General features: G+C 37.8%; 1 protein-coding gene across 6 annotated transcripts in view; it reads right to left on the bottom strand.

Moving 5' to 3' along the window:
- LOC310898910 (uncharacterized protein) overlaps window positions 1-12,919 on the bottom strand; it is a 37,290-nt gene that overhangs the window by 19,933 nt on the left and 4,438 nt on the right. For 2 of the 6 annotated variants that reach the window (XR_014583841.1, XR_014583842.1), the window contains exons 2-3: window positions 3,402-3,490; window positions 154-258 (exon numbers count right to left, since the gene is read on the bottom strand). Coding sequence is in view for 3 of the 6 variants with exons in the window: in XM_083834635.1 (XP_083690761.1) it covers window positions 154-258; window positions 3,402-3,446 (150 nt within the window). In the remaining 3 variants the exon portion in view is untranslated. The remainder of the gene's footprint in view (window positions 1-153; window positions 259-3,401; window positions 3,491-12,919) is intronic. The other 4 variants (XM_083834635.1, XM_083834634.1, XR_014583843.1 and 1 more) reach the window with 2 other exon arrangements.

Here is a 12,919-nt window from a genome sequence, read left to right as displayed (position 1 = left end):
TGGAGTTGTAGGTTTCCACTATACCCCCTGTGAGAAGAACTTTTGCCAAATTCTAAAGTTCCTTAAAGCCTGTAGTTATTAGTTTCTGAAAATTTCATCCTGAAAGGTAATTCTCTGCTCATAGCATTCATTAAAACATTGCTTTTAAAGTACCTTCTCTTGCTGGGTTCTTAGGAAGCACTTCTTTAGTTCTGCTGTTGCAATAGTGGATGGCATTCTCTCTTGATAAATGGGTTATTATTTGAAGTGGCAGATGAACTGAAAAAAAGAAACAATATTACAGTGAAAGTGGCAAATACCCATCAAGTATAAAACCACTCTTCAAGACATTAGACTTTTATAAAAAGGAAACCAAATCCTCTGATAGAAATTGTCACATTTAAGAGCAGATTTTTTCTGAAAAGGAACACTTATCTGACAAGGATGGTAAAACCAAACCTTTCCCAAATAATATTTTTGTACTATAAGTTTTAAACAGCAAAAAATGCAAAACCAATAAATTACTAGGCAATTATAAAGCCTGCATGAAATTATGTGAAACATTATGGAAAATACCCGATAAGAAGATAATTGTACGTCTTCTCTCTGTTTGAACCAAAACACCTGCAACGGCTTTATGCAGATTTTACTACCAGCAGGAACTACTGAAATCAACCGATAAGTTGTCCCCACTGGACTTCAACAGACAAAACAAAAGCTGAACAACTTCCCCCTCTTGCTCCCCCCACCAAAAGTTAAAAAATAAATAAAATACAATGAGGCAACCTCCTTTTCTTTCAAGTCAAGCATTAGCCTGGTGTTTATAAAGGGTACTCTTCACAAAAACAAAAATCCTGTCTGCACTGATCTCCTTCCAACAGCCTGCCTGCAAAGTTAGACGGCATCACTGTTTCCTAAGAAGTCTCCGTGTCCATTACCTATAAAATATTCCCCTCAGTGTATGCATAGTTCCTCCTGTAATATAGGTGAAATCCAGCTATCACTATGAGCCTGTGAACAAACCACAGAGAAGGCCTCTCTGCAGGCTTTTTGCTGGGATGTTGTGACACTTCAGAAAGAGCAGCCACAGAAAAATCACCAAATCGAGAAGTCATTCTGCTTACATGTGCACAACATACAGTAACAACCTCCACACTTAATCATGTGTCTTCTGTATTGATTAGTCATGAGATAAACACAAATTTATACTTAGCAGGTGGTAAGTTAGGAGCAGCAGACTACAGGTAAAAATAAGATCGAGTGGAGCATCTGAAAAATAAACCTATTTGTAAAGAATCTGTGGTTAATAGTTCTGCAGTATTGTCCAAAATTTCCTGGTAGCAGTAAAATAAATTCTGATACCTCTTCTCTGTACTCTCTGTTCACTTAAGAAGTATCTCCAGCCCAATGCTAATAAATATTTGCTCTGACTCTTTCCAGTGGTGAGCCATCAGTGGATGGACCACATAACACATCTACCCACAATGTAGTGTCAGGAAAAGTTTTGCGTTCCACCACTGTGCTGGTCCTGAGCAAGAGACCTCTGTAGTAAAGACTACTGTAGTAAAGACTAGATAAACAGAGGTAGTCCATCCAGCAGCCTCACCAGGCACAGGCCAGCATAGACTTCAGGTTGTGGTGTGCTGCATGAAACCCTTGGCCCCAGGGTGAACTCGACTAACTCCTTGTAACAGAGGAGCCTGCAGGAGCTCCTACTGGGTACTGGCAATTAGGCCACCTGCCTGGCCTTGCCTTTATCATAGAACAGAACTACAGAATATCCTGAGTTGGAAGGGACCCACAAGGATCATTGAGCCCCACTCCTGGCTCCACACAGGACCACACAAAAATCAGACCTTTTGTCTGAGAGCATTGTCCAAATGCTTCTTGAACTCTGGCAGGCTCTCTGTGCAGAACCTTTTCCTAATACCCAGCCTGACCCTCCCCTGTCCCAGCTCCACGCCGTTCCCTCGGGTCCTGTCGCTGTCCCCAGAGAGCAGAGCTCAGCGCCTGCCCCTCCACTCCCCCCGTGAGGGAGCTGCAGGCCGCCATGAGGCCTCCCCTCAGCCTGCTCTGCTCTGGGCTGAACAAACCAAGGGACCTCAGCCGCTCCTCATCCATCTCCTCTAGACCCTTTGCCATCTTTATAGCCTTCCTTTGGACACTCTTTAACAGTTTTATGTCCTTCTTATACTGTGGTGCCCAAACCTGCACACAGTGCCCGAGGTGAGGCTGGACCAACTCAGAGCAGAGCAGGACAATCCTTTCTCTCAACCAGCTAGCAGTGCTGAGCTTGATGCACCCCAGGGTACAGTTGGCCCTTCTGGCTGCCAGGGCACACTGCTGGCTCGTATTTAGCTTGCCATTGACCAAAACCCCCAGACCACTTTCCACTAGGCTGCTCTCCAGCCTCTCATCCCCCAACCTGTACATTACATTGCTCCATCCCAGATGCAGAATTTTAAATTGTTTAATTTCATGCATTTGGTAATTGCCCAGCCCTCTGATTTGTCAAGATCTCTCTGGAAGGCCTCTCTACCCTTGAGGGAGTTGACAGCTCCTCCTAAATTAGTGTCATCTGCAAATTTACTTAGTATGCATTTGAGTCCTGTATCCAGATCATTTATAAAAACATTGAAGAGAACTGGCCCTAAACTGGCCCCAAAAGTTTATCTGAAAGTGCAGCAAGACATTACCATGGGAACATCCTTTAGGAATACAGTTGTTGTCCTGTGGGAAAATTTTATGTTAGCTCGAATGACCAAAAGGGAGAGCTTCTCTCCATGGACAGGATCTACTCTGCACAGCATGCCATGAGAAAATCCATTCAGGTCCTATCCCATGCTGGACAAATGCAGAGTGTCCAGCATCTGAAGGGATGTGAAATTTATTCACTGTCTGAATTTCTCTTCTTATTCTGCCTCACACCAGCAGTTACCTTATGAGGCCATTTGTTGCAATTACCCAGCAGATAGTAGATGTAAAGAAAAAAAACCTGCTGAGATGAACTGGTGGCCAGCAGCTGAAAAGGAAAGGAGATTAACTTCTAAATGCATGCAGCAGGGCATAACATTGAAGCATAAATAAGCAAAGGAATGTTCTGAACACACTCAAATTCTATTGTGCTGTAATTTTTTATTATTATTATTTTTTAAGAGCATTAGAGGTTAATTTAGCTCCTTAATTCCATGTGATGCCATGCAGTAAAGCTGTATCTCCCTGCTCTGGCACTGTTTCACTATAAACTAATTGAGACTGCAGTATGGCACATGTCTTTTTGATATCCTTCCAATTTCCTCTGGGAAATTAAAGAAAAATACATTTAAAAGAAAATCAGGAGGAGATGAACTGCTTTTTCTTCCCATTTTTGCGGCACCAAACTTCCAGTCTGACTAATTGATCTGTTTTGCTTCTTCACTTACAAAAGTGAAATTTTTTCCAGAAGGTTGCTCCAGAGGAATAGCTGCCTGTAAACCAAAGGAGGGAAGTCAGCCAAAGTGACAGTCTTTATCTATCAGGAAAAAGATAAGTGAGAAATTCAAATTAATCTATTTGCATCTACATTTTCCCACACGTTTCATAATAACACCAAGTAATTCATGTCAGTTGAATAATTTATACAATTATACCTAAGTAGACAAAGAACAGTGTGCTGTCAAACTGCTAGTTGTGATTGTTTTTGTGAAAAAACACCTAGAGTTGTACAGTTAATGTGTTTCATGACAAACTTCATGTTTGGGAGACCTTATGACAAACAGGTTCCTTTCAATCAGATTTCACAATAAATGCTTCTCATTTTCAGGAGCTCTGAATTTTATTCTGAATATATATTAACTGACTGTGTGAATACTTGATCTAAGACTCCTGTGTCTGATTCATTCTCAGTAAAGCCAAGAAAACAATGCCCAACATCATGAAGTACTTCAGGGTTTCTGAAGGACAACAGGAGAATGAGGTGGTTAAATAGCTCAGTTGTTGAACAGTGGACAGAACACCATGAACAGAGACAACACCATGCTGAATTTTAAGGCCAACAAAGTTTCCAGACAGACTTATGCTGCAGCTTGAACTTAGGCAATTTTGATGCATAATACTTCAGTTAGATTTACGGGAGTCAGGGATACATTTGTTTGCAATGCAGGGAAAATACGCTACCATTTGGTTTATTATTTAATAAAGCTGATACAAAAGTATGTACAGTTTGGAGTTCTGTGTTTTTCAGCGCTCTTGGTGCGTTAGGAACCAGATAGGCAACGTGTTTTGAAGTAGTGTTTACTGTAAACAAGTAACAAATTTCAGTTACTTACACACTCTACTCTTCAGATTTAAAACAGACTACAGTGCACCATCTTATGGGGCAGTAAGATTTCCTAATGGGATGAACTTAACCCTTTCAGTTTTCCCCAAGACTCTACTTCATTGCTATAAGGCAGCTCTTCATTAGCCATGCTAAACAATTCTCTGTGATCTGAATACCAAGAAGCTGCTGTGCTTGAGCAGGTCTTAAATGATAGGAGATAAATACGGAAGGGAGTGGGATGCTTGCATGGAAGGGTATATGAATTATGCCCAAGATTCAGTGCTACCTAACAGCTTGTAGCCTCCAGTTGTATCACACCTCAGTATACTAGCTGCTATAATGCAGCAATTGTTAGTAACGTTTTACATAGCCCCAAAGGACACCATTAAATTCTACGCTTTTACATTTACAGCTGGAAACAACGACTTGCCAAAGTTCTTTTGTATTTCTAGACACACATGCACATGTTGTATTGTTTCAGTTAATGCCACTGAGGTTTTAGTTGTTTCTTCTCCTTGATTATCCTTCTCTCTCCTACCATCCAAGAACAAAAGACAAGGTAGAGAAACTAGTAAAATGAAATTGGAATTATATTCCCCACAGGAAATACTGTTGCTAGTAGCTGTCTTTTAGGTTTAAATTCCCAAGCCATTCTGAACTGCTACAAAGTACAAACATTATTTGGTTATTTCTGTACAGCTTTATGTAGCAATACTTAATTTTAAAAATAATGGGGCTTTTCCCTTTGCTCCAGCCAAAGCAGTAGGATTATGTTTTTTATGCATGTCATATTACAAGATAAGTAGCAAAGACCTGAATCCTCAGGAGTTATAACTTGACATACTGGCTTCAATGACTGTTTTCCCTAAAGAAGGAAATGTACTATTAAATCATATTCCAGCTTCACAGCAGTGCCAGTTTTTAAAAGCTCAGGATCTGGCTGGGAAGTTTTTAGGAACAGAGACTTTTTATTGCAATGTTTTACCTTTTTGTCACCAATGTCAAACCAAGAACTTTCAGGTTCCTGGCTTAGTCATGCAGATGACAATCAGGATAATGAAAAAGTCAATACTGATGTAAAAGTTTGTGCCTCAGCTTTCAACCTTATGGGCCATTTAGCCAGAAAACATACAGTATGCAACCTTTTGCTTGTAACGGAAGGAAATGAATTCTAGAAGCAAGACTACTCATGGAGACTATAACAGATACTCTAGGGCAGGGGCCACAGTTTTGCCAGAGGCCCTACAAAATAGCTTCCAAGAGTCTGCAGCAGTGAGCAAGGGGACTCAGAGTCCTAATCTGAGCAATACGCATCAGAGCCTGATTTTCTAGAATTGGTTATTATGTAAAGATCTTCTACGGATGGCAGTTAAAATTATTTTAAGAACAGGTTTGCAAATGATGTACTTTATTTGGGCAAAAGGTTTGTTTCCAGTTCTTATTCCAGAAAGTTTTTCAGTTTGAAATTCAGAATTTCACAGGGAAGAGAACTATTGAAATGATAAATAGCAACATCATGGATCAGAGGTATAACGTATCAGGCATATCAGTTTATACAGCTATCTTGAAATATTGTGGAAATGCTTTTACTCAAATTTTCCTGATTTAAAAACCATTGGTTACACAACAGGTTTAACTTCAGTGAGCTTTTCTCTTCAAAGTCATTCTTGCCATATAAAAAGTATGGTAGCAACGGCACAGAGGATGTCAGCAAATTTGCTCTAAGTGTCAGGTCATAGCTGAGGGGGGAAATTGCCTTTGGTTGATGGGTGCAGTTATACCACTGCAGAGCTGCTTTGGAACAGCTCTGAACATGGAGGCAGAGTTTTCCCAGAATTTCATTAACTTCACTCGGTGTCGTTAACCTACCCAGAGCTCAATGAAGAACTTGCCTTTAGGCAGTTTTAGTTTCATATAACACAAATGCATTACACAGCAGTCATTATGTTACCCAATGATCCCTCTTAAACTAATTGCATCCAGTAATGATTTAGATCACAGTAACTGTTAAGTTTGTGCTCCCAGTGTTGTAGATTGTAGAATCGGTGGGGAAGTATGTTTAATTCACAGACTGATATACACCTATATGTCTATTTATCCAGGGTAAAATTGGCAAGTTTTTCATGATGACTAATACGGTCACTATGCTCTTAAAAGAAGCATAACTTGCCTCCCCTAATATCAATGCCACAATTTCCTAATTTATCTTGTGTAGTTCAGAACATAACATCCTATCCTTTGGAACCCCCATCTATATTTTCTTCCACACAGGGTAATGTGTATGGCGTGTTCCTGATGCTGAGCATATACACAAAAATGAGTCCAACAAAATTATGTTTGCTGAACCATGTCACTTTTTTTTGGGGGGGGGGGGGGGGGGGGGGGGAGGTTACGTTATTAATAAGGATTGATAAACTAGTCACCCATTTTCCTGAGTGAAGATCTGCTATCAAGACAAGTATTGCCATTAAGTAGGGTAAGGCTTTATTAAGGAATAAACACGCTGATGGATATGGTACCCATGGGTCTTGCTACATCTCAATCTAAGTGATTTTAGAGAATAATTTTTGACAATTTGCAGAGGGTGAAATGATTCGGTGTCTGGAAATTAGAGATTCCAAAGTCTTAAAACAATCCAAGCTCTTCATTACCTTCCTCTTCTTTTACAAAGGTTAATTCCTTTAAACAGACACTAATGAAATCACAGACAAAATAGAGCACACGAAAGGACTACAGAGATAATCAGAGGAATTATTAGAAAGGTGGAAGGTTTACTAGGAAAACTTATGTCTAATAAGGTAAGCTAGGAACTCAGCTAAATCAGTCAAACAATTTTAAAGGATTTAGCTTGCGATATATGCATATAGTGATGAGCCTGAATATGTTTACCTAGACTATTCCAAGATCACTCTTGCAGTTTGAAGTAAGCTGAATATTTAATGAAAAAGAAACACTGTAGGACAGGTGCACACTTACTGTAATATGGTATAATGCTGTAGAAGTTATTGGAATTATGTGATTTTAAACTGGAAATGTCAGAGATTTGCATATATGTACATTTTAGCTACGCAAAATGCTGTGCCAACCTTTGACTGCAGCAATGAGAGTCTATTCTAAGCTTTAAAAAAAAAATAGAAAAATATATTAGCACAAACAACGAAATCAGAAATTTCTTGTAGCCTCACAGTTACCTGGCACCCCAAGAAGCACACTCAAGGAGCTGGTGAGAGCCTCCTAAAATCCGAGAAATGACACTTGTTTCCATGAATCTCAGACAAAATAGAATTGCCAGAGTCATCTCATATAAAATATTATACAATATGTTCATATAATAGCCTCAATTGCTGCAGCTTCAGTACCTGAAGTGAAGGGGATTGAAAGGGACAGGAAGGAAAGAGACCACTCAAAACCAACAACAGATATGACTAAGTAATTACTGCCACTCAAACTTCAATGGCATACAGAACATTGAGATCTCAAACATTTCAGGGTTTTTCTGTCTCCCACAGAAATACGAAATTACTAGGCTAACTCGGTAACCATTGTCAAAGATTTTTTTCTTAGGTTTCCATTCCTATTGCATGTACAGTGAAAATATCCTGATATATCCAGAAAAGTTCTGACAAGTTTATTGGACTGTAGATTCGATTCATTATGGAAAAAAAATTATAGTATCTTAAGTCTGTCTTTATTATCTTAATAAAATTAAGTCATTATATTGTGAATTTGGGTTGCAACTTCACAAAAAGGTACATTTTAATAGTTCTAAGGAGGAATTCATCAGATGAGTGCTGGAGAGAAGCTAGAGAGAGTCAGAAGTTGTCCATGCTCTAAACTACAGGCAAGTTGCCTAGATATATCTGCCCAAATACTGGCCTATCATTTGAATTGAGCATTAAGTCATTGGGCATACCAAGGGACCATTGGGAACTGAGTTCAGAGAATTGAATATTTATGAATATGGATATTTAAATATGCAGTTGCAGTGTGACAGGAACTTGGTCCTGAAGGGAGTCTGCAAAACTATGTATCTAAAGGGTCTACTACATGTGATTTGATTTTCTTTGCTGAAGATGCCATGTTATATGGTGGCAGCATGTTATACTACTACTCTATAGTCTCATTTCAGATTTTTTCCACTAGGAAAGTTTTAAACTTCAGTGCCTCTACGCCCAACATCTTGAAACTTGAAACCTTCAGAGTATGCTACATGGCAGCCGCATTATTAGAGACTTTCCAAACATGTGGAAGAATTTGTCAATTTGAATCATTTCTGTTTTACCATGTATTATTTTTTTTGGTTGTGGTGGAAGTATGGAGGAAGGGAAAGGAAAAGAGGAAACAGATGAGATAGAAGAGGATGGTTTTACAAGACACTGTAGGTTACTTGGTAAAAAATTGTATGATTTTTGCTTTTTTGTTATTATTATTTTTAATACCCTAAATCCTATTTAGAATTTTAAAATATCTTTAAGCATATAGTACATCAGACAGCCACTTTGTTTGTTAAGCAAACAAAGTTGCAAGAGCCCTAATTTTAAAGGTTAAAGGGACTGATAAAATGATTGACTATGCCAGGTAATTACATTAGCCTAGGAGGCTCTGTCTAAATGAATAAGCAGTCTTCTGCTTCTCTGATTAGTGACAGGAATCCGTTAGGAAGAGCTTGAGTATAATTAGGATGGAGAGAGGAAAAAAAAGTAACAGCATTTAGAAAAAGCAGGAAATGCAGAAATAGCTAGCATGAAACATAATTAAAGGAGCATATTAGGTGTTCTTAATAGTTTCTTGTGCAGTATAGTTTAGAAATAGTTGTAAGCCAGGAAGGAAGGAGTAAGTTATATGAATTGGTACTCCTGTTTTACCTTTTCTCAGTTTATCAGCATAGAAATTAAGATATCAGTGGAAAATCCATCAGAATCAATGACAGAAGTAAAATTAAATCTGCTAAATATAAGCACACAATTTAAAGAAATGAAGAACACAAGTTTCAAAACACAGCCCTCTTGCTTTCATTTTAAGCTCTGTCGAGTCTTAAAGTCAAATTTCTAGAAATACTGCTTCAGATACGGAGACAAACATTCACAGTCGGTGAAATGCAGATTTAAAAATGACATGGGATTAATAAATATTTAATTTAGAAGCACTAACCTGGCTAAATTAAAAGAAAATGGCATTATATTTATGAAATCAGGATACAGCAAATATTAGGGTGTGTCTTTCAACCAGAGAATGCATCCTCAGATTTGCTTCAGCTCAGTCACTGAACTGTGGCAATGCTGAGTTCAGTGATAGCTAATTTATTCTCCAAAGAGTAGATTTAAGGATAAATCAGGTTATGTGTCATTTTCACTGCCTTCCTCATTGTTACTTGATTTATTTTTATTTAAACAATACCATACCGGCTTCATTCATACCTGCACTGTTGCGAACAGAGCTGAGTTCTCCATATGTAGAAGGAAATTGGCATTTCTAAGAGCATATCATTTGGCAGCGACTTGCCAATAAGTAAGCGTTAAGTGAAAAAACAGAAGCAGCAACAACAAAAACCCAAATTTTGAAGTTAGTGGCGTATTGACTATTATGTCTACCATCATGAGACCATGCCTTTCATTCATCGAAGGGTAATAGCACACATGAAAATCACAAATGTAAAACAGATTAGCAAAAAAAAACAACCAACCAAAAAAAACCAAACCAAACCACATAATAACTGTAATCATAATTTTGTAATTGTCTGTTTTATTGCTTAGTCTTACAATTATACACTTATATTACATTATATACTATACTTATATACTATATTACATTATATAACATGGCATATAATCAAGAAACTCTACATGTGCCTTGTCACCAAAAATCTACTACAGATACATTTCAGATGAAGAGGGATGCTGTCGATCTATTTCTGACTGCTAGCTCTTCCCTCATGATGTAGTTCCCCCTGCCCATTACTTTTTCCTCTCTTCCAAACCCAGCTGTTAATGACTTTAACCTTTAGTTGGTTCCCTTGAACTCATGAAGTTTGCATTTTATTAACACTAAGCTAAGTGCAGTTTTAACTTTCCTCCATTCTAATTAATGTAGTTATAACACTGAATTTTCTTGAAAATCTCATTCACAGAAATTGGTTTAACTTTTATATGTCAATTGGCCCATTTCTTGCATGACAGCATTTCTGAAAATGTGATGCATTGTATTATCATTATAACAGGGTCTCCTTCTCAGAACCATGCAGAAAATTTCTTGCAAGTACCATATTTTAGTTACTGTTTTATAACATTTAACATCATGTTGCATGGTAAGCTAAATTTTACAGCAAACCTGTTCTTGAATATAAGAATATTTAACCTATACTTAACTAAACCAATTTCATTTTGCCTTACTGATACAGAACACTGTAGTAAAGATTACCCCAGCCAGGTATTTCTCTATTTTAATGTATGCACTTACAATGTTATCAGTAAAATTAATGTAAAAAAAATGCAAATTAATAACTGGATACCAACATGACAAGTTTGAATTCTAGTATTACCCCCTCACTGCCACCAACACATACAGTAGAAATGTGACTTAGGAGAAATTACACAGCAATTCTACACAGCTGTCAAGACATTTTTACAAAAGATCCTTTGTGGATAGGGTGAATGAAGTATTAAAGAGGAATATTTTTTTCCCCAGATTACAAACTATTTAAAGAACAAGATTGGACTAGAAATTGGTGCACATTTACATGGAATAGTTTTAGGTCTGTAAGTAGGTCATCAAATCAGAAGCATCATCACCCAAGGGTCTCATTATAGTCAGTGGCAAAAGACCAGCTGAATAACCCCTTGGAGCTGCCCATTAAGTATAATAAGTATCTACAGAGCCTAAGTTTCCTTCTTAATGCCCCAATTAACAATTCAAGTTTAGGTAGGATGAGTCCCAGTAATCCTGCACCGTGGAAACCTTTCAGCTTCCAACCTCATCCTCCAGGTGAGAAGCAATGCTGGTTACACACCTCCCTCTGCTTCCCAAATGGCACATCTCTGTGAAACAGAATATAGATGGAGACCACACTAGTCTCTATGTGCTACTCTGCCAAGAACAGCAAAGCTGTTGACATTTCCAGATGTGCACACTCTAAAGTCTCCAAGGTAAGGACATTAATGTGTGTGAGTGAGGCTGTGACACTTGTGTCGAGCCACCAGGCCAACAGGAAAGTTGCCAGCATTCACATTTGAGAGCCTAATGGAAATAAGGGCTGCAATTACAGCATGGCCATGGTGCAAGTTTGGAAACTGCTCATCTAAGAAGAAAAGGCTCAGCTCAATGCTGTTTCTTTATAAGCGTTTTTAGTGAATTTCTGAGCAGAAAAAAAAAATAAAGGCCACATTTTTGTTCATCCAAATGAACAAAGAATTTAAAACTTTCTTTAACTTTAATTTGTATTCATGAAGTGGGACCCCACTGTAAAACAGTTTTCACTGTCAGTTTACTGTATTGTCTCACTTATATTTAATTTCACTATTAACTCCTTTTCAAAACTTACTTCCTTCTGCATTTCCCAGTTAAATATAATTTGCTGGCCCCATCTGGATTTGAACTGTATTAAAACTGAGCTACTATGATTCCTGTGCTACTTGACAGCATGTCTGAATTTATTTACTTGGATGAATGATTTAAAATCCAGTGCTCAGTTTCCTGTCAATGACTGGTACATAGTAAATTATATACATAAGAAAACAACTGTCACTGGATGGGCATTTGAGCTTCACGTAGAATGTGAAACAAAGGTGTAGTATGAAAATACTCCTTAATACCTCAGTATTAAGTATTATTATGTAAAAATAATGGCACACGTAGGTGTCATTAAACTTTAAATTTAAATGGTCATTTAGCAGAAGTAGATCTTCTGTTCTGTAGGTACAGGTTTGGTAGGTCAGCACAGTAAAGGAAAACATCCCGTCTTTAGCTTGGAAAATAATTTTTATTGTACTTAAACACATATAAAGAAGGTACACACAGAACCAGGGCTGGAACAAAACCATGCAGTATGCATTCTGCTCATGGATGTCAGGACATCACCTGAAGGTAACTAGTGAAGAAAAAAGTCTGTCTGTACATTCCTGCTTGTTAGTGCCATTCTTTGAAATTAATAAATATTAAATGAGAACTAAGAGAGATCAATCTTCTTTTCATTTGGGCTTTTGATGCTTCTTGTCAGATATAACAAAGGACTTCATGCCCATAATCTTTCCTGTCTTTTCCAAACTTCATTGGGTAAGCTAACAGATTTTACTTCTCTGTGTAATGCTTAAGCAAGACGTAGTAAGCCCTATGACAGTGTCTCTGTTTAGTCTGCTATCAATGACTGTCTGTTGAACAGTCATAATTTCTTTTCTATAAGCACATTGTTACTAGGCCTCAATGGTAACTTCTTGACTTGCTTAGAAAAAGAAATCTGAAAGTTGTCTTAGGCTCTTAGGAAGGGCAGTGCTGTGGAAGATACTAGAAGTTGATTACTTTTTAAAATCAGTATCATTAAGTTTGGATGTGTTGGTGGGTATGTTAGTTAACAAAGTAGCCAAGCTAATTTGATTATTTGTTCCCAAAAATTCAGATATGACAAGGGATAAAGCTGATGGATTTCAA

The sequence above is a fragment of the Anser anser genome (genome assembly GCF_964211835.1).
Source record: "Anser anser genome assembly, chromosome: 4".
NCBI classification, from domain to species: domain Eukaryota; kingdom Metazoa; phylum Chordata; class Aves; order Anseriformes; family Anatidae; genus Anser; species Anser anser.
Note: the sequence above shows the minus strand (reverse complement) of the source record. Positions and strands in the feature narration are given on the sequence as shown.